The 22,344-nt window shown below is 45.1% G+C and overlaps 1 protein-coding gene across 3 annotated transcripts in view; it reads right to left on the bottom strand.

Annotated features, from left to right (window-relative positions):
- APPBP2 (amyloid beta precursor protein binding protein 2) overlaps positions 1–22,344 on the bottom strand; it is a 189,870-nt gene that overhangs the window by 128,869 nt on the left and 38,657 nt on the right. The window contains exons 1-5 of one of the 3 annotated variants that reach the window (XM_029611627.1): positions 18,633–18,721; positions 6,855–7,084; positions 5,179–5,330; positions 4,704–4,827; positions 3,758–3,926 (exon numbers count right to left, since the gene is read on the bottom strand). In XM_029611627.1, coding sequence (XP_029467487.1) covers positions 3,758–3,926; positions 4,704–4,827; positions 5,179–5,299 — 414 coding nt within the window. In that variant the 5' untranslated portion in view covers positions 5,300–5,330; positions 6,855–7,084; positions 18,633–18,721. Of the gene's footprint in view, positions 1–3,757; positions 3,927–4,703; positions 4,828–5,178; positions 5,331–6,854; positions 7,085–18,632; positions 18,722–22,344 lie in introns of those variants that run through there. The other 2 variants (XM_029611625.1, XM_029611626.1) reach the window with 2 other exon arrangements.

Genomic DNA, 22,344 nt, shown 5'->3' with positions numbered 1-22,344 from the left:
AAGAGTAGATTTTCTAATACAGAATGAGGAGGAAGAGCAGTGGGCTCGGGAGGAGATTCGAATATTTTTAATATACTGAGCATTTCAGCTCTGGGGTCAGAAATTCTTCCTGTTTCTACCTGAAGAAGACTGCCTACTTTCTCAATAAATTTTGCATAGGTCAAGTCCTCCGGAGGAGAATACGGTTCAGGTAGTCCTTCCTGAGGATCAGATGGCATTCCTGTTGAAGAATTCAAAGAATGAACTGATTCCGGAGAACCTGGACTGATGGGTTGAGTTGGAGTATCTTTTGACCAGTTCTAGAGTTTCTATACTTGGAGGCGATGCCGGAGAACCCTCTGGAGAATGCTGTGGTGGTAATTCTTTCGTTTTTTCCAATTCTTGGAAAAAAGAGCTGAGAATATCTGAGAATTTTGTCATAGTAGATGCCGCCAAAGTATCTTGTGGAGGAATGTGTAATTTTTGCTTTGGGGTTTTCGATGGAATTGCCGCAAGCAAAACATCCTCAGGTGCTTTTCCCTTGTGTTGACCTTGAGGAGGTATAATCGGTGAAGGGCAAATATGTTTTGTTAATGGCATTTGTAAGGAAGGAGAATGTCTCATCTCTCTAGAAACTGATGAGAGACTGGCCAAAGAACTACCACTAGGAGAACGGCCTGATGATAAAGATTCAGATGCCGAGAAGCCTTCAATGTCTACATCAGAAGTTAAGGACATTCTTGATGAGCTGCTAGATCTTATTATCTGTTTTGCAGAAGCTATATGATGTAACTTATTTATTTATTTATTTATTTATTTGAGTTTTTTCTATACCGGCATTCACGGAGTTCGTATCATGTCGGTTTACATAAAACAAGGGGTGATCAATAAATTATAAACGTACTTAACTATAACATGAGTATACATTTACAAAATATAACAAATTATAACAAGTGCGCAGAAAAAGCAGTTACAATAAAACAAGGATGGTTCTAACTGGGAGTAGAAGAAGAGGATGATAGAAGTTTAACAAGAAGTTTAACAAGAAGAAGAACGTGCAGTGGTTGGTAAGTCTGTATCAGTTTATTGGGTGATAATCAGTCTTGCTGTAATTGGCGGTCGAGCATCAGTCAGGGTCCGGAAAGGCTTTCATGAACAGCCATGTCTTAAGTCTCTTTCTGAAGGTTGGAAGACATGGTTCCTGTCGTAATTCTAAGGGTATTGAGTTCCATAGTGGGGGACCTGCTGTAGAGAAGGCCCTGTCTCTCAGTGTTCTGTGTTGGGTGGTATTGGCGTGTGGTACCTGTAGATATTCTCTGTAAGCTTCTCTTATGGGTCTGTTGGAGGAGTGTTTTTTGAGAGCTATTTGTAGATTGAGAGGAGCTAGTCCATGAATATTTTTGAAGATTGTGGTGAGGGATTTATGTATTATTCTGTAGTGGATTGGCAGCCAGTGAAGGTCTTTAAGTACTGGCGTAATGTGATCTCTTCTCCTCTTGTTCGTTAGGATTCTTGCTGCCGTGTTCTGAATCATTTGGAGAGGTTTAGTATGGGATGATGGGAGGCCTAGTAGAATAGCGTTGCAGTAATCTATTTTCGCAAAGATTATTGCTTGGAGCACTGTTCTGTAATCATGGAAATGAAATAGGGATTTTATTCTTTTTAATGTGTGAAGTTTGTGGAAGCAGTCTTTAGTTGTTTGATTAATAAATGATTTTAGGTTTAGCCGGTTGTCTATCGAAACTCCTAGATCTCTTACTTTTGAGATTTGTAAGTTAGCTGGCGGTTCGTGGTGATTTTGCAGTTATCTGGAGAGATTAGCAGGAATTCACTTTTTGATTGGTTAAGAATTAGGTTTAAGCTGGATAGAAGGTCATTAATTTCTTGAAAACAGTTTTCCCACATTTCTAGAGTTTTGTTGATGGATTCTTTAAGGGGGATCACAATCTGGACGTCGTCGGCATAAATAAAGTGTATTAGGTTCAATTTGTTTAGAAGTTGGCAAAGCGGGAGAAGATATAAGTTGAAGAGTGTAGGTGAGAGGGAGGAACCCTGAGGAACTCCTTGTGAAGATGGGTATCTATGGGATTCTTTGTTGTGGATTTTAACTTTGAAACCTCTGTTCTCTAAGAAAGTCTTGACTTATGGCTATGTTTACCCGACACACTTCGTTCTGGTGATTGGAGGTACATTGTTTTAGCGCCATGTGTCCAGGTTTAATCTATGCTCCATAGGTGCGTCATGCGATAGGCCTCGCGCCGTATCTGCTCCGTGCGCCGTATGATGCGTTGAGGATGCGTCGTAGACATGCCGTATCCATGCTTCGTATGTTTTGAAGCGTCGTGTTGTCTTTTTGATGACGCTGACGGTGCAGGCTCCGAAAAAGTACCCGCCGGTACTTTGCACAGCAGTTCCTCTGCCAGACCCCCAGCTCGCAAACGAGGCCTTGAGGGTATGTGAGACCCTGGCATGTAACATTTCGCTGGTCTCTCGAGTCCTGCTGGTTCCAGTGAGGACGCCCGCTTCGGATGGGCCTTACCCGATTTCGCCGGTCCCAGCGAAGAATGGACGGAGGATGGTGGGGCCAAAGTGCCCATGTGGAGCCTCTCCATCTTCATGGCCCGGTGTCGCTGGGCCCGCGGAGACATCCTGCCGCAGTCCTGGCATGACTTTTGATCATGGTCCGGGCCTAAGCAAATGTAGCAATAATTATGTCCATCCGTGATGGACATAATTTTGCCACAATGGCAATATTTGAAACCAGATGGCTTCGGAGCTATCTGGGATGAGAATTTGTGAGAAAAACGCAAAAAAAAAAAAAATCTACGAAAAAATATCCAGTCAGGCAAAAAATAGGCTAAGAGAAAAAACCCCACGTGCGAACAGCTCACAGAAAAAAAGAAACTGAAGAGGTGAGGGAACCGCGCAGGAACACGAGCGCGCAGACGCACAGAGTTGAAAACTCTGTGATCAGTTAAGAGAAACTCCGCCTACCCAGGATCGCGACGCTTCCCCAGACAGCATGGCTAATTCAGTCCTGCTATAGACGTGAAAACTGTTCTTATTTTTTATCATTTTTCATTGTTAATCCCCATAAAATATTCTCTAGCTGCCAAGGTCCTCTTATGCATATAAAAATGGGCGCATCTTGTAGGAAGCACAATGCAAATGTGCTTCTAACAAGAAAAAATTGAGAGGACAAGAGGGCAAAATATCATTCATCCCTGCATAAAGGTTCTCAAGCAGCAACAGTTTATTTCTGAAGGAATTTTTAGATATAACAAAAATATAAGGAATTGCTGTAGGATGAGAACAAACAGAAGAGCTAGAAAAGGACACTTACAGTTTTATGTTCGATAAGAAAATCTTATGTGATGCCTTTTTTTTTGACTCAGAAATTTCATTTTACTATGTTGGGCTTCCATCTTAATTGGAAACAAGAATGGAATTTGGAACCATGAGCCTTCACTCACAATTACCTGGGGATTTCCTCCTCCCCCCATTTTATAGTCCCTCCCAACTCACCTAGCTCAGACATTGACAGTCTTCAACCAGGAGGGAGGGGCTCACCAGAGGACAGGCCCCAGGATTAATTCTGGAACTCTGCAATCATGGGCCCTAAATCTGGCCACTAGATATCACTATTGCACAATGACTAACTCCCTCTCAATCAAGGTATGAGCACACACTCTGCGCAATGTGGTCAATTTCTTTAAGGCAGCAGTCAACTTTCTCTGTACTGGGATATAGTTCTGTCCTGATGCTGCTACATTCTCACCTGGTCATAATGGCTTTTTGCAAAGAGTAAGGCACACAGTTCTCCATAAAGTGCTGCCTTATTTGCTTGCTGGCCATGTTTCGCAAGTTTGTCCATGTAGCTCTGTGCTAGTTTGAAAGTTTCTTCTCCCAAATGGTACTTACAGTTGCCATTTCGAACATGCAGCAACCTAAGCAAAGAGAAAGTTTAAAGATTTTCAGAACACATAGGAAATGTATGTATTGCTGTATTTTAGGATACTGGATGTCCCAAGCAGCAGAGAGATTGCCAGTCTGTCTGACCAATATTTAATTGTTCACCCCTGCTCAGGACAGAGAAAAAAATTGCTTGCTTAAATAGAGAAGCTCTTCACAGAACCAATTCAGATCATACACATTTTTAATTTTTCCCCCATCACTTTTCTATATTCTTAGAATGCAAATTCAATATCACTTTCTAATACCAGCTTTTTCCATCTTTTTTCCTCTCCATCTTCAATTCCCCCTCCCCAGAAGATTCCAGGGTTGTATCTTCCAAGGTACTTTAAAATCCAGCTGTGAAAAAACTGGTAGTATATCTGTCCAGCAAGTTTCTTCCTAACATTAATACACACAATGATCAAGCAAGTAAAAAACCCCTTAAAATAAAATTTAAAAACCCACTAAATTATGTCTAATACCATTTGGGCTGTGGACTACAGAAGGCAACAGCACATCTCTACAGTATCCTAGCACAAAAAGGCCAGAGGCACCATGGCAGGACCATGATCACTCAACACGCAAATCCCAGAAATGGAGAGAAAAAAGATAGGGAAAAAACCCAACAAACTGAAATAATTCTTGTAAGACTTGCTTAGTTTCACAAAGGACATGTTGTAATGGATAGGTTCAACACTACCCGTTTCTCTTCACTGATCATGTACCCGGGGATCACCGTACTATGAATGAGTAAACGTATTCAAGCCTACCTTACACAACATTCCACAGCCCGAAAGCAATGAAGCATCTCGTTGTGGAGGGTACATAACTGAAGGCAGGACAGGAAGACCTTCTCGGCATCACTATACCAGCCCGCATCAGAGAGAAATCCCCCTGAGTAAACAAATGAGTCATGTTTCCAAAATCAGCAGACTAATGTAAGCTAGTACTATTGTTCTGCTACAGAAATGTGAAATTTCGACATGTTTAACAAACACTGTGTATCATAGCTCAAATGCCATTTAGCAGCAAATAAAATACAGCTCACTTCTCCCAGCCAGGGAAATGACAAATACAAGTAAGATGCTATGATTAAAAACATCAAATAAAACAGGTCTTAATTCTAGCATGTGATGACTTAAAGCTCTAATTCCAGCAACTTTTTAGAACATACCATTTTTTATTAAAACAAAAACAATCTATTGAATTTAGGTCCAGTTCTCCCAACCTTCCATCATCACTCACCTAGTACAAACCCAATCTGAATTGCCTTTTCTTTCACTTGAGAGTCGGACTCTGCAATGTATGAACATCGCCTGCTGAATGAATAAGCCAACACAGAAGCTACTTTCACGCCATGATCCATCAAAGCCTGAAAACAGTGATGAAGAAGATGCCTGAAAAGAAGAGAGTCAGAGATCAAGTCATATCCTGACAGGTTTCTCTGAAGCATTTCCATCCACACCCCCATCCTCACCAGGCAACATATAATCCCCCCCCCCACCCCCACCTTGCTAGAAGTTTCCCTTGAAATTCTCTGCCACCGAGAGACATGTCTGCTGCAATAAATCATTCTGCTCTCCACGGACATTAGGCCATACTCACAGGAGACTAATACAGGTCAGTTCTCCTGTGCTACCACATCCTGCACTGTAACTAAGATAGAAGTAATGCATGCTGTCAAATGTTTTCCTATAGCACAAAATTTAGTTTGATAGCCATCAAAGAAGAAAAACAAGAAATTTAATTACAGCAGGCATTAGAACAGTTTAAAAAAAATGGCATGGAACTTGCCTTTTATGATATTCTATACCCATATCCCAATGACAAATTTGTAGGGGATCCAAGGGCTTCCCCAGACAGAAGGTTCCCAATTACAGAATATATACGGTTTGCTAGCAGAAAAAGCAAGTTTGCTTACAGTAAACTGTGTTTTCCTTAGAAAGCAGGGTAAATCACATGTGGGTAATGTCATCTAGTGGCACTGAATGGATCTCTCTCTCTCTCTCCAAGCTAGTAGAGATTTTTGTTCTACTGAGCATTTGCAGGAATTCCAGCTCAGGTGTTACCTCTTGAGCCCCCTCAGTCTATTTGAGAGCTTATCTAACTAGGCAGTCAACTCTCCAGGGAGGCAGGTAGGTATTTAGCATATTTAGTATTCATCCTATTTATGGAAAACATTTACACTAAGTAAACTTGCTTTGTCTGTCAATAAACAGGGCTGAATTAGCCATGACATGTGGGGAGTCCTAAGCTGAAGGTTGCAGTGGAGCAATTAATGAAAAAGCAACCCAGAGCCCACCATGGAGAGTGAACTACTAGGTGAATAAATTGTGCAAAAAATACTGGTCTGAATTTACTGTCATTCTTTGAAAAATTGTCCAGACAGCAATGGGACGGAAAGGTGCATACTGACGACTAAGTTGCACCTTTGCAGATATCTTCGAGATGTACATCTCCTAGATGAAACAGTGATGCAGCCAAGGCTTTCACTTAGTAAGTCTTGATAAGAGTCTGTAATCTGGATGCCTGCTAGGGTATAGCAATATGCAATACATTCTGTCCTGCCAATTGGATGTTTGTTTGGTCACTGCTAGGCCTAGCTGGCTAGGATCGAAAGAGACAAAGAGCTGTGAAGCCTGACGACATGGCTAAATCTTTCTTTTGTAATAAGAAAGTACCCTCTTACAGTCCAAGGTGTAGAGGGCCTTTTCCCCTTTATGTGCATGTGATCTCAAGAAGAACATAGGGAATATGATGGCTTGATTAATATGGAAAGCTGATACTACTTTTGGTAGAAATTTTGAGTGGGTGTGAAGCAATACCCTATTGTTGAAGAATTACACGAAGGGTGAGTAATTAACTAGAGACTAAAGTTCATTGACCCTTCTGGCTGACGTTTCTGCTACCAGGAAAAGTACCTTCTATGTTAGGAACTTGAGAGAAGCAGACTCCAATGGTTCAAACGGCGGTTTCAGGAGTTGCACTGGACCGTGTTTAGATCCCATGGAACAGATGGTTTTGCAACTGGAGGTTTTTATCTGCCATAAAACTTGCTTGAACTTGGACACCAATGGAGATAGACTCTCAATCTGAGTATGGTAAGCAGCTAGAGTGCTGAGATGTACTCTCACTGATGAACTGCGGAGTCCTGAAGCAGACAAATCAAGTAGTTAAGCAAGTGTTTTGGGTTCTCATGACAATGGATCCAAGCTATTTTGTGGAAAATCTTTTCCATTTAAAACCATAAGCTCTGCTTGCAGATACTATTATATCCTCCACTTCCTTTGGCAAGGACAATCCAATGATTACCAAGCATTCAACACCCAAGCTACCTCAGTACTTTTTACACAGTTCTGGATATCAGTGGTATCAGTAGAACAGCATACATGAGATCTGCAACCTACTCAAGCAGAAAAGCTTCCTGAACTGTTCTGAATTTGCTGGGAAGAATAGAAAGAAAAAAAAACTTTTCTGGTTTTCTATCTCTGGGTCTCCATAGACTGAACAGCTTGTTGACTGTTGATTGCTGCAGACCCCATCTGTGAGGGCGAAAAACTCTGTTGAGGTGACCTAACATGTTGGAGATTCCAGGATGGTTGATTGCTTGCAGTATGGTATGACGTTTGGCTGCCTATTCCCATAAGTTTAATGCTTCTAGGCAAAGTCCATGACCTTGTGCCTCCTTGTTTGCTTACATAGAACGTGGCAACCTGATTGTCAATCTGAATGAGGATGGTCTTTCCCTTGTGTATTCGAGTAAAGATTACTCGAATATCTGATAATCTCAGTTTTAAGAGATTGATTTGAAATTTTTTCTGGCTGTTGACTGATGTGTGTATGCAGCAGTCTGTATGACAGTGACTTGAGGGTAGACGCTCGATCTAAGAGAAGGAGTGCGCTGTCCTGTACAGAATCTATCCATGCTCCAATTAACTTGATTCTTTGAGTGGGAATGAGAGTTGATTTCTCAAAATTGATTTGCAATCCCAGAGATTGCAAAAATGACATTTGCAAAAGATTATGGATCTAGGCTCTTTTTAACATAGGGTGTTTCTTAGTCAAACCAGATGTGCTAGAAAGTTATGTACATAGGACTAAGTCTGGTGTTTTATTTTTGTTTTTATGATATATGTAGTTTTTATTTGATACTATGAATGTTTGACATATAAGCCACTTACAGCTGTGTACAGGCAGTATATGAATTTGTAGAAATAAATAAAAATAATTAAAATACACCAGCCAGTCATCCAAGTAAGGGAAGATTTGAATGCCCTATTGCTGTAGATGTATTGCTACTACAGCTAGGTACTTCGTGAAGAATCTCTATGCTGATGATAGGCCGAAAAGGGAACACTTTGCATTGGTAGTGGGAAGAGTCCTCTACAAAAGTAGCAGACAGCGCCAGTGGAATGGCTGAATGAGAATATGAGCATACACATCCTTTAAATTCAGAGTGTAAAACCACACCCCCTTCTGGAAGAAGAGGAGGGAATTCATTTTGAACCTCCCAGAGTATGTGCTTGTTCAGGCTGGGTCTCATTCCCCTCAGATTTCGTGACTATGAGGAAGCAGCAGGAAAAGAACCCTTTGCCATATATATTTAAAGGAATTGGTTCTACTGCCTACTGATCAAGGATCGACTGCACCTCCAGGTGGAGTTGAGCAAGATGGACTGAAGTCTGAACAATGAGGGAGAATAGGAAACCAGGAGAAACGCAAACGGTATCCAGACTCCACAATTCTGAGAACCCAGTAGTCTTTGGTAATCTTGCACCACTCCTTCAGGTATTGCTGGATTCTCAGGAGTGGCTGATGCTGGATTTTAAAAGGTGACCAAAAACTCTGCCCAGGTTTGGGCTGGACTTGCTGAGTGGCTTCTTGCTAACAGCATTCACATCGTCTGGGACAAGACAGAAGTTGCTGGTGCTGCAGAAATATAGGTAGCATCTGGTAATGTTGGAATTGCCAGAGAGGGCATCTCTGGAAGTATGGCCTTTTATAAAAGTAATAATGATAACTTACGAAAGGTAGTGGTTCTGGTCTTGTGGAGAGGAAATGAACCACTGCATTCTATTCCTTAATGTGTCTGTTTCTCTAAGCTCGTCTCCAAAGAGACCGGCACCGAGGGAGGGCACATCCGCCAACTTTTCGTAGACATAGTTTTGAAGGTTACTGGCTCTGAATCAGGCCATATAGCATGATTCAACAGAAGCTGAGGAGGAACGTGCAATAGTGTCAAATGCCTCAGACAGGACAATCAGATGGCATTTGTATTCTTCAGCATCTAAAAGTGGTTGGAAGAGATCCATAACCTTTGTGCAAAGGTCTTTGTCCTTAAGCACATTTATTATTTATTTATTATTTATTCCTCGGTGGTGGGAAAAGTAATGGAGTTGCTGCTGAAAGAAAGAATAGTGAACTATCTACAGTCGGAAGAATTGCTGGACCAGAGATAGCATGGATTCACCAGGGGAAGATCCTGTCAGACAAATCTGATTGACTTTTTTTGACTGGGTGACTAGGGAATTGAATAGAGGAAGAGTGCTCGATGTCATCTACTTGGATTTCAGCAAAGCTTTTGATACGGTCCCGCACAGGAGGCTGGTGAGTAAAATGAGAAACTTGGGAATGAGTGCCAAGGTGGTGACCTGGATTGCAAACTGGTTGACGGACAGAAAATGTGTGATGGTAAATGGAAGTTACTCTGAAGAGAGAGCAGAGCGGTGATAAGCGGAGTGCCGCAAGGATCGATGTTGGGACTGATCCTGTTCAATATCTATGTGAGCGACATAGCAGACGAGATAGAAGGTAAGGTTTGTCTTTTTGCGGATGACACTAAGATCTGCAACAGAGTGGACACGCCGGAAGGAGTGGAGAGAATGAGATGGGATTTAAGGAAGTAGGAAGAGTGGTCGAAGATATGGCAGCTGAGATTCAATGCCAAGAAGTGCAGAGTCATGCATATGGGGTGCGGAAATCCGAAAGAACTGTATTCAATGGGGGGTGAAGGGCTGATGTGCACGGAGCAGGAGAGAGACCTTGGGGTGATAGTGTCAAACGATCTGAAATCGGCGAAACAATGTGACAAGGCGATAGCTAAAGCCAGAAGAATGCTGGGCTGCATAGAGAGAAGAATATCGAGTAAGAAAAGGGAAGTGATTATCCCCTTATACAGGTCCTTGGTGAGGCCTCACCTGGAGTACTGTGCACAGTTCTGGAGACCGTTATCTCCGAAGGGACAGAGACAGGATGAAGGTGGTCCAGAGAAGGGCGACCAAAAAGGTGGAGGGTCTTCATCGAATGACTTATGAAGAGAGATTGAAGAATCTAAATATGTACACCCTGGAGGAAAGGAGGAACAGAGGTGATATGATACAGACTTTCCGATATTTGAAAGGTTTTAATGGTCCAACGACAACGACAAACCTTTTCCATTGGAAAAAAAAATCAGCAGAACCAGGGGTCACGATTTGAAGCTCCAAGGAGGAAGACTCAGATACAATGTCAGGAAGTATTTCTTCACGGAGAGGGTGGTGGATGCCTGGATCGCCTTTCCGGAGGAAGTGGTGAAGACCAAAACTGTGAAGGACTTCAAAGGGGCATAGGATAAACACTGTGGATCCACAAAGTCTAGAGGATGTGAATGAAGAGAGAGTGGCTTGCGGGAATGACAGTTAATAACTGGAGATAATACCCTTATTCAATAGACATACACGCGGTTAATGAGACTACGACAGTGCTTTGTGCTTCAACGGCAAGAGGAAATGTGGATAAAAGGATTTGCGTTCACAAAAAAGCAGGGAGTAGCTTGCTTGTTACGGCGGTTACTACCCCAAACCAAACAAGCCTGATACTTCACTTTCAATGCATATCCAGAGTAGCTTTCTGCTTCAACGGCAGGGGGAATGAAGAAAGGTGGATTTATATTCATACAACAACCAACAAGGACTAAATTGCACAGGCTGGGTAAACAAGCGTGAGAGTAGCTTGCTTATTGCGGTGGTTACTACCCCATACCAACTAGATACTTCACTTAGAAGCAGTTCCAGCACTGCTCTCTACATTAATGGCGGGGGTAGAAGGAAAATAAAACCAGAAGATTACTAAATGCCAAGAGTAACAGATAAGCATGTGAGAGAGAGAGAAAATAAAGAAAAAAGTGTGAAAGTTTGCTGGGCAGATTGGATGGGTCATTTGGTCTTCTTCTGCCGTCATTTCTATGTTTTTATTATAAGGTCTTTTCCCAACTTGTCCAAAAATTCTGAATAGCAAAGATCTTCCGGGGGAGAAGAATGTTCTGGAAGTTCTGGGGAAAGGGGTCAGATAGTATCCCCCAAAGCCTCTTCAGAGCCCAGAGGTGAGAGAACTCTAATCCAAGACTCCAGTGATGAAGATAGCAACTGAAATGGGGTCCTCAGTCACCTTGGAGGGGCTTGGTGCATCTCCTGGGTGGGCAGCACCAACTGTAAGAGAATATTGCTGGCTAGATCTTCCTTGTGGGGGTTCTGATGGCCAAGTGTAAACAGGAGACAGCGGGACTCCCTCTTGGGAATATAGTTGAAACCCTGGAAATGTAAGGAGAGAATAGATGGTATCCTTTTTTCCTTAGCCACCAAAGAGATAAAGAAACCTTTCAACTCTGCTACTTGGTCCAGTGGCTGACATGCCCTTTGACCTGGTGTGAATGGTGGAACATCTCTTCTAAGGCTAAGACCAGAATATCTTCCAGGCTCTGTAAAATCTGAGATAGAGATCGGCTGAAAATTAGAGGTACTAGAGAAAGCAAATGTTGCTTACCTGATGTAACAGGTGTTCTCACAGGACAGCAGGATGTTAGTCCTCACAAATGGGTGACATCGAGGATGGAGCCCTGTACGGAAAACTTTTCTGTCAAAGTTTCAACAAGCTTTGACTGACACTGGCACACTGGGTGCACTGAGCATGCCCAGCTTGCAATTATCCCTGTGAGCCACAGGTGTCTCCCTCAGTCTCGTCTTATAGCTAAAAAGCGCAAGCGAAACTAAAATAAAAGTATACAGACCCAACTCCGCGGGGTGGCGGGCGGGTTTCGTGAGGACTAACATCCTGCTGTCCTGTGAGAACACCTGTTACATCAGGTAAGCAACATTTGCTTTCTCACAGGACAAGCAGGATGGTAGTCCTCACAAATGGGTGAGTACCGAGCTGAGGATGCCCGGGAATGCACCAGATACACCGCAGATGCGCATAGGCGTAACGACTGAGGTGGAAATGGGAACGGAGGGCATCCGCAACACCATAATGGGTTCGTGGAAGGATGTTGGGTAGTGAATTGAAAAAAGTAAGAGTAGGCGGACTGGCCAAACATGGAGCATGCCGGCTAGTCAAATGTAAGCAATAATAGGCTGCGAAGGTATGGAGAGGACTCCAGGCTGCAACCTGATAAAAAAGTACAAGCAGCAGTAACCAAAGGGAAGCTGTTAAGGCTAAGACGGACACAACAGTATGTGGATACCCACAGTGTTGTAGTGAAATATCTGCTTGTTGGTAGGAAAGGAAATATAGACTGCTTAATCAGAAGGATTAGGTCTGTGTGGCCACTGGAAGTAGCAGCTTGACCCTTGCATGAAGGAAAGAGTCAAGTGGAATTCACATAGAATGCAGTGCAATGTAGATAGAATGTAAGCGCAGCATTACTGTCCAGGAATGTGGAAAACCCAGTCTCTCCCTAGGGCGAGAGAGAGAGGTTAGGAAAAATTAATAGAGTATTTCCTGAGGAAAGGAGATACAACATCTACCTGAAAAGGATAGAAAGTTGAATGCGTAGAACTACTCAGTGGCAGAGGAACGGAGACAGGTGAGTATGGAAAGAGTGCATAACTCACGGACCCTGCTGGCAGGAATGACATTAAGAGGGAAAGAAGTTCCCTTGCCAAACTGTGGAAGAGAGGAATGGAAAGGCTCAAACGTAGAATGTATGAGACTTATAAGGAGAATATATATGTTCATTCCGTGATTAGAGAAATAGAGGCGGCTTGATCAGTGGATAATCCATGGTAAGCCGACTCAGAGAGGATTACCGAAAACGGGAACCCAACTCCCAAAACGATACACCTCCTAAGAGAAAGGTGTATCTATGTGGAGGATGTCTGGAGAACAGAATCCGAGGGAGTAAGAAAAAATGGTGGAAAAGTAAAAGGGGTAATACCTCTTTTTTTTTTTTTTAGCGTCAGGAGGTAAAGCCTGCCATATTAAACGGCAAGATTTATGTTTAGAAGGTTTTGTGACGCTACCAGAACCTAAGAACATCAGTAAGTCTATGATTTGGGACTGACTGGTGAGAGAATAAAAGGTTACTGATATGATGGATTGAGAAGTATGGGAAAGCATACTGATCTCAGTCAGGGAGTGGGGAAAAGAATACTGAACCCCATCCCAGTTCAACATTAGAAGAATGCTGGCTACGAGAGGCAGCAGAAGAGATATATTGAAGAGGCCTTTGATGGAAGAAAAGGCATCTAAGGGAACGCATAGGAAACATGTGCAGGGAGCAGAACCTGTGCATCGTATGGAATGATGCAGACGCCGAGGAAAGTTTAGTTAAACTCAGCGTTAAAAGATTTGCCCTGTACACATGTAATTGAGACCATTCGAGAGGATAGAACCTACGTGGAGAAGGTCTGATAGAGCGTTCATTAAATCTCTTAGATATGTGGCCCAAGGACGCATGAAGTGAACAAGGGCCAAGGGTAGAGCTGCGCAGCTGTCTAGCAGAGCAGCTAAGAGGTAATGCGTGCTTATGAGTTGGAAAGCACATTGTCCCTATGCTGTCTGTCTGTATGCACAAAGAATTGTTGCAAAAGCAGTATTGGAAGGCATAAGGGCATAACTCATGGGTGCAACGTCCAGGAAGTTTATGAGAAACTATGCTGGAGTGCAATAGATGCATAATGGGTTGACAGCTTTCAGGAGAAACTTTATAACCCTAAGGAATTGCGAGCATGAGTCAAAGGAGACTAGGTCCTAGTTCGAACTGGGATAAGAATCAGGGACGAAAGCAATGAAACCACTTAGGTCCATTGAGTATAGAATGTCACTGAATATAACCCATAGCAGTTTTGAATTATGAGAAAAATGCATAGTGGGAAGAAACCCCATAGCCCAACCATGAAAAGTTGAAAGGCTGAGGTTATGGAAAATATGCGCAGGGACATATAACAATGTATCAGAATGTCTGTGCGCATGCTGGACAAGAGGGTCTTAAGACTGTGGTGTCCAGAAGTGTTACAGAAGGGATTTATGGCAGTGACAGTAATCCCAGTTAGTAAATGTATAGTGAGTCCTGAAAAAAGTGAGAGCTCCTTGCATGTACTGAAAGTGGTTAGCAGTAGTCTATGCAAGGAAAGTGAATGATGTTACACTCCGCAGAGAAAACAGCATTCACCATGATGCAAGAGACAGTTCACTTACCGAAGCTGGTGCCAGCGGCAGAGCTTGGGGTTGTAATGTTGACTCACCATAAAGCACATAGAAACATTAAAATAATGTACTTACTGCAGTATGGAGTGATGGTAACCAAAGATACCATTGTACCTGTGACGTCTAAAGAAAGTTGGATTTTCTTAGGTCCAGGATGTGCGGAGAGTAACTATTTTCTGTTAAAAGAAAGAATAGTGCAATTAAAAACTCCCCAACCCCCCTCCCTTCTCCCCTCTGCACTTCGTAGCGCCTGGGGGAGTGTACCGGGACTTTGGTACAAGGTGGGGTGGCCGCTCTGATATCTGACCAGATGGGAGACCAGGAGGTGTCCCAATGGAGGATATCATGTAGGCTCCTGCAGGTGTGTGAGCGGTAAGTGGTACCCGCATTTCTGTATGCTGTACAAGGAGACACTGAGACCTGTGGCCAGGCCTCAAGGTGGACTTGTACATGGGGCAATGGTTGCTGAATCTCATGTTTAGCAGATCAGCCAATGCAGCTGGACCTTGGTTGGGAGGGAACCAAGAGTCAGAGCATTGGTCGGCACAGGGACTTGTTACTGACAAGAGAAGAAGCCCTGCTGCAATCCCAAGAAGATAGAGGGGTTCTCCTGATATTGTGGCTAACATAGCTAACATAGCGATATGTGACACTAATACAGTTCTAAAAGGCACATGACCCAGAACTTTTCGAACCACGGTCCGAATGGGAGAACACAACTCTATGGGAATGCCGCCGAAGCGGGTACTTACCATCCGACGTGGATCGCCGCAAGACGAGCCGGTGAAGATTGTTGACTCCGACGGTCTCCGGAGTCCTCGAGGGTAAGGCCGGGGACGTAAACGTCCATCTCGCTCTGAAACCCGGTATGGTGGCACAGGTACAGAGGAGACAGGCCAGGCGTGAGTGGCGTTTAGACTGCTAAGTGTAACAGATGGCCATAGTCCCACACCACTTGACGGTGGGGCACGCCAGGAACAGAGGAGCCCTAACGGAACTCATGTTCCCTTCCCTCGTCACAGCGGCTCGATGTGTCGTGACGCCAATGCAGAAGCTGTCGGACCTGGATCCGGAAGTTCTGGATCACCAAGGACTGCCAAAACTGTAGGAACAGTGCTGATGGCAGTGGTGATGTCGCTCTGCCCGAGCGTTGTCCAGCCTGGAGAAGGATGGCACCGATGTGCTGGATGGCGTCAGCGGCGGACGATCACGATGTCGGCGATGATGGGTGCCACGGTGCTCGGCCCGGTCTTTCCCCAGCGCCGAGATGGAAGCCCTCGTCGTCCTGGAAGGCGATCGATGACGAACTGTCAGCACGCCTGCTCTGCTCCTGACACAATGGAGTGTCTTAAGCTAATACGGGGCTTAAAAAAGAACCCAAAGCGTGGAGCAATGTGAGGAGGCGAGGGTATTATGTGGCGGTGCTATGTCGGTATTGACGATATTGAAGGCAACCTAAGGGGCTTCGAGGATATCATCAAAATGGGTATGAAAAATCGTCGATGACTGGCCAGGAGAATGATGACAGTGACGGGCACTGACAGCAGTGGCATAGGTATCTTTGAAACGATGTGGAATTGAATAATCGAAAAACATTGCCGTTATTGAAAAAGATACCGGCATCGACTGAGTCGAAGTCGAATCAATAGGGCGTCAAGGACACCGAAGGAAAACGGAGGTGTCGAGGGCATCGATGCATGGAGGCGGGCATTTATGCCGTTTGTGGCATGGCCACGGGCATCAACTATAGGGCCACAGACGTTGACGGTATCGATTTGGACAGACTCAGATTTCCAAGTGTACATGGCATCGGTGCCCCAGACACGTGTGTCGGTGGCATCGATATGGACACGTATGGAATCGATGGCATGGATCTCCCAGTCGATGAATTCCATCCCGGCATCAACGCCAGTCCTGGAATCGGCATGGGCATCGATGCCAGCCATAAGGCTGGCATTGGCATCAACGCCCATCCACGGAATCGAGCCGGCATGGATACCCACCGATGGGACCCACCTGGGCATCGAATTTCACCGATGGGAGCAGCCTGGCATCGACTGCCCTCGATGGATGCATTCTAACATAGATGCCCATGGATGAAACACCTGGGCATCGGTGTCCATCGATGCAAAAGGACCTGGCACCGATGCCATCGGACGGCCATCCGGCACCAATGCCATCGACGGACAAGCCATCCGGCACCGATGTCCATCGATGGGGACCATCCGGCACCGATGTCCACCGATGGGGACCATCCGGCATCGACGCCCACCGACGAATCGATGTGGCACCGATGCCCACCGATGGAAAAGGGCTGGACATCGGTGGGGAGGATGGGGCATCGATGGCATCCCCAAAAGGGGGGGTGGCATCGATGAAGTGACCCTGGGATCGTTAAAAAGTGTCTCGGGCAGCGGTGGCGGCGACCCGAGTATGCATGGCAGTGACTAACAGCGTGTGCGTCAATGGCATGCATCCGGGTAGGGACGGCACCGAGGAAGCCCAAGGAAAAAAAAAAAAAAAAAACAGTGCGTAGGAGGAAAAAGCCTGGTAGCACTGAAAAGCAAAAAACATGGATAAAGGCATCAGGGCACCGTGGGGGGAGGGGCGCTGATGACATATAAAAGCCCAGGGCGGTTTAGGAGGGTCCCGGTGTAGCGATAGGGTATCGACTGCGTGAGGGTACCAGGGAACGAAGGACTTGAAGCTACAGAGGTCCTAAAGTTAAGGAAAAAATCCCTACCCCACTAGCATAAGCAAGCAGAGTGTCACAGAGATACTCGCAAGCTGTTTAAAGCTAACTGAAAAATGGGGGAAGGGAAGGCTTCAGTCAGTTAACAGCCTTAAGATAGTGACAGAAACCGACCGAAAAATAAGAATTAGTACTCACCGAGCGTCGTAAAAACGTACGCGGAGGGAGACCTGTGCAGGGAAAAGTGTTTTTTGAAGTGAAAAGTTAAGTGTTTCCATGAGGTAATTAGTTAAAAAATCCTCACAGAGCTCCAACCGCTATGCTGACTGCAGAGCGGAAAAAAAAAGACTGAGGGAGACACCTGTGGCTCACAGGGATAATTGCAGGCTGGGCATGCTCAGTGCACCCAGTGTGCCAGTGTCAGTCAAAGCTTGTTGAAACTTTGACAGAAAAGTTTTCCGTACAGGGCTCCATCCTCGATGTCACCCATTTGTGAGGACTACCATCCTGCTTGTCCTGTGAGAACAAATGAGATCTGATGTCACTAGATGCAGTCCTTGGCCTAGTAATTTCTTGGTGAAACCATTCTGGCGACTGGTGGATGGAGATATATATCTCCCTCTGATTACATAAACTGACTTGTATGACCCATGTGTAGTTGCGTCCTGATGCATAAAGGTGTTGAGAAACAATGCGTAGATGATTTAATGTGTCAACGGCGCCAATGATATGTGGGACCATCCATCTAGAGTTATAACAGTTAGCCTGATCATGGTCAGGAGCCAGGCAAATATAACAAAGCCCATGTCCATCTGTAATGGATATTTTTCTATCACAAACAGTCCTTAAAACTTACTATTGTTGCCAGACATTGTAAGGAAGACTTTTTTTTTTTTTTTTTTTTTTTTTTTAAGGTAGTACTAAAGAGTGCTGTTTGGGGGGCTGCTGAAGCAGTAAGGCAACTTTTAAATACAAAAAGTATAGAATGTTAGAAAGAATGTGAGAGAAATACATTGCTTGGATGAAAAAAAAAAAAAAAGAGTGAAGGGACTCATGAGGAAATACCAGACCTGGAATTCCCACACATGCTCAATACAGGAAAAGCTCTACTAGCTTGGAGAGAGAGATCTGTTCTGTGCCGTTGGATATGTCACCCACATGTCATGGCTAATTGAGCCCTGCTTATCGACAAATATTGTACTATATGGTGTCTTGCTCCCTTCCCCATCCAGTTCAAACTGGTGCAGGGAATATCATCACTTCTCCCACCAGATCTTGCAGCACAAAGATGTGCATTGAACCCTGGGAAAGAGCTGAAAGGTAGGCACACTTACCCCTCTAAAACATCATACAATTTGTTGCAGCAAAGTGCTTCAAAAAGCTTAAAGAACATCAAATGCAACTGAATAACCTGCTGTTGCCATCTCGGATTCTGTCATGCTCCAACCACAGACATGTTATATATTCACACACACTTCATATACATAATAATTAGATACACATCTGAACAACCAGGAAATACCCAAATAAAAACAGGCGAATTTACCTTTTGTCTAATGCTCTTAGCACCTTTGCAAAAACTTCTAGCTCACAAAATTCACTACCCAGTTGACATAAACGACCTTGCTGGTAAAGCTGAAACAGGAAAAACAACAAACATTAGACTGAGAGCTAAAAATCAACCATTTTAACAATATTAGCTAGATTAAACAGGGAGAGCGAGTCGTCTAGTGATTAGAATAGTGGACTAGAAAGCAGGAGATGTGGGCTCCAATCCTACTTCTGCTAATAGCACTCACAATGACTTTGGGTAAGACACCTTATTTTGTGCTATCACGGTTACCCATTTACAGATCGATACTGTAACGTGCGGTTGAAGATTTCCCGTCTGTAACGTGCTGTGAGCGCACAATTCGGACACGTAAGGCGATCCAGCGATACAGTCTCCAGTTTCACGCGTCCTTAGCGCTTCTTAAAACAGACGCATAACCCTTTCCGCACCCAGCATGTATATGATATGTAAATGAACGAATTAGCTGTATAATGAAGGAATTAGCTATTCCCCTCCGATACTGTGACGCGCGCTCAGATTATCTCCTTTGTAACCCGCTATTTTGCCGCGTCCTTAACCTGTTAGTTTACCGCTACACTCTACTTGGTGTTAGTGTGGTGTTAGCAAATGTTGCTTACCTGATGTAACAGGTGTTCTCACAGGACAGCAGGATGTTAGTCCTCACAAATGGGTGACATCGAGGATGGAGCCCACCACGGAAAACTTCTGTCAAAGTTTAAACAGAACTTTGACTGGCCCCTACTGGGCATGCCCAGCAAGGCACTGACCCTGCAGCCAGCAGGGGTCTCCCTTCAGTCTGATTTTCAAAGCTACAGGCAGTGCCTAGAAAGTAAAAATAAAACGAACCCAACACCGCGGGGAGGCGGGCGGGTTTCGTGAGGACTAACATCCTGCTGTCCTGTGAGAACACCTGTTACATCAGGTAAGCAACATTTGCTTTCTCACAGGACAAGCAGGATGGTTGTCCTCACAAATGGGTGAGTACCAAGCTGAGGATGTCCCGACCTGCACCAAATGTACCCAACGGTGTGCAGCAGGCACAACAACTGAGGAGAAATTTGGGAAAGGGCATCCGCACCCTACCGGGTAGGTGGAAGGGTGTTGGTACATCAGGTTGGAAAAAGGTTACGCAAGACAGACTGGCCGAAGATGGAGTCCTGTCTTCCAGCCTTGTCCAAACAATAATGGGCTGCAAAAGTATGGAGAGAACTCCAGGTTGCAGCTTTGCAGATGTCAGGAAGCGGCACCGATCGAAGGTGTGCCACTGACGTCGCCATGGCCCTCACAGAGTGTGCTTTAACACGGTCTTGAAAAGGAATGCCAGCTTGCTCATAGCAAAAAGAAATGCAGTCCGCCAACCAGGAAGAAAGAGCCTGCTTACCCACAGGTTGTCCCAACTTATTAGGATGGAAAGAGACGAATAATTGAGTGCTCTTCCTGTGGGAAACTGTACGGTCTAGGTAAAAAGCTAGAGCCCGTTTACAGTCTAGGGTATGCAGGGTCTGCTCTCCAGAGTTTGAGTGGGGCCTGGGAAAAAAGATAGGTAGTACGATAGATTGATTGATATGAAACTCCGAAACTACCTTAGGTAAAAATTTAGGGTGAGTGCGGAGTACCGCCCGGTCCTGCAGGAGCTTAGTGTAAGGCGGATAGGTAACTAGGGCCTGTAATTCACTAACCCTGCGAGCTGAAGTAACAGCCAAAAGGAATAACACTTTCCAAGTGAGATATTTCAAGTCACAGGAGTGCAGAGGTTCAAAAGGAGGTTTCATTAGACGACCAAGAACCAGGTTAAGGTCCCAGGATGGGGCCGGAGGACACAAGGGTGGCTTTAGATGGAGTAAGCCCTTAAGAAAGCGTGTTACTAGGGGTTGCACTGAAATAGGATTACCCCCAATACCCTTATGGAAGGCGGCTACCGCACTGACATGCATTCTGATAGAAGAGGTTTTAAGACCTGATTCAGAGAGATGCCATAAATAGTCCAAGAATTGGGAGATTGGACAGGAAAGGGGATCAAGGGACTGAGAAGTGCACCATGATGTGTACCTTTTCCATTTGTATGAGTAAGACTTTCTTGTGGAAGGCTTTCGTGAAGCTATCAGGACCCGAGAAACGGAATCTGAAAGGTTAAATGGTTGAAGGACTAACCTTTCAACATCCATGCCGTCAGGGACAAGGCTTGGAGGTTGGGATGGAGGAGGCATCCGTCGTTTTGAGTGAGCAGATGCGGGTCCTTTCCCAGAGGAATGTGCCTGCGGAGGGAGAGATCCTGGAGTATTGGAAACCATACTTGGTGTGGCCAGTAAGGTGCTATCAGGATCATGGTTCCTCCGTCCTGGCGTAGCTTCACGAGAGTCTTTGACACAAGAGGGAGTGGAGGGAATGCATAGAGCAGACCGGTTGTCCACTTGAGGGAGAATGCATCCCTCGGCCGAGAGTGCTGGCTCCGAATGAGAGAGCAGTAATCGTCCACTTTGTGGTTCTGAGGGGACGCAAAGAGGTCTATGCGGGGAGAACCCCACTTGTGAAACAGAGAGGTCGCTACCAGAGGATCGAGTGACCACTCGTGTGGGTGGAAGACACGGCTCAGCTGGTCTGCCAATACATTGTCTACTCCCGGCAGGTAAGTGGCCCTGAAGTACATGGACTGGGAGAGGGCTTCCGCCCAGATCTGCGCAGCTTCCTGACACAGAAGGAAGGAGCCTGTGCCTCCCTGCTTGTTTATGTACCACATGGCCACTTGGTTGTCCGTCTGGATTAAGATTATCTGATGAAAGAGATGATCTTTGAAAGTGCGGAGCGCATAGCGGATTGCTCGAAGTTCCAGGAAATTGATCTGGTGTTCGGCTTCCTCTTTGGACCATAACCCTTGGGTTTGAAAGTCGTCCACATGGGCTCCCCAACCGATGTGAGAAGCGTCGGTGGTTAGGATTACTTGCGGATCCGGTGGAAGAAAAGGTAAGCCCTGAAGGAGGTTGACCTGAGTCGTCCACCAGGTTAAGGATAGGCGCAGCGCTTGTGTGACTGTGACTATGGAGGACAGAGGCTGAAAAGCTTGAATCCATTGGTGTCGTAGAGTCCATTGTGTTACTCTCATGGCTAGTCGGGTCATGGGAGTGACTTGAACCGAGGATGCCATGTGTCCTAGGAGAATGAGGAACTGGCGAGCCATGGCAGTGTTCTGAGACTGGAGCTGGCGAGCCAGGGACATTAGGGTGTGGACCCTCTGAAGAGGAAGGTAAGCCTTTGCCTGTAAGGTGTCCAAGTCTGCTCCAATGAAGAATAAGGTTTGAGACGGGACTAAGCAAGATTTCTCGTAATTGACAAGAAACCTTAAGGAAAGGAGTGTTTGAATTGTCAATTTTAGGGAGGATTGAGCTATCTGTTGGGTGGAGGCCCTGATTAGCCAATCGTCCAGGTAGGGGTAGACGTGGACACCTTCCTTCCTTAGGAATGCCGCTACCACTACGAGACATTTTGTAAAGACTCGTGGGGCAGAAGCCAGACCGAAAGGTAGGACACGGTATTGATAATGGTCGTGGCCTACTAGAAACCGCAGATATTTGCGATGGGAATGTGTGATCGCAATGTGGGTATAAGCGTCCTTGAGGTCGAGAGAGCACAGCCAATCCCCTCTTTGTAGCAGAGGGAGCAGCGCGCCTAGGGTTACCATCTTGAACTT

This window comes from Rhinatrema bivittatum, chromosome 8 (genome assembly GCF_901001135.1).
Source record: "Rhinatrema bivittatum chromosome 8, aRhiBiv1.1, whole genome shotgun sequence".
Classification (NCBI taxonomy): Eukaryota; Metazoa; Chordata; class Amphibia; order Gymnophiona; family Rhinatrematidae; genus Rhinatrema; species Rhinatrema bivittatum.
The sequence above is the reverse complement of the archived record's forward strand: the minus strand, read 5'-3'. Positions and strand labels throughout refer to the sequence as shown.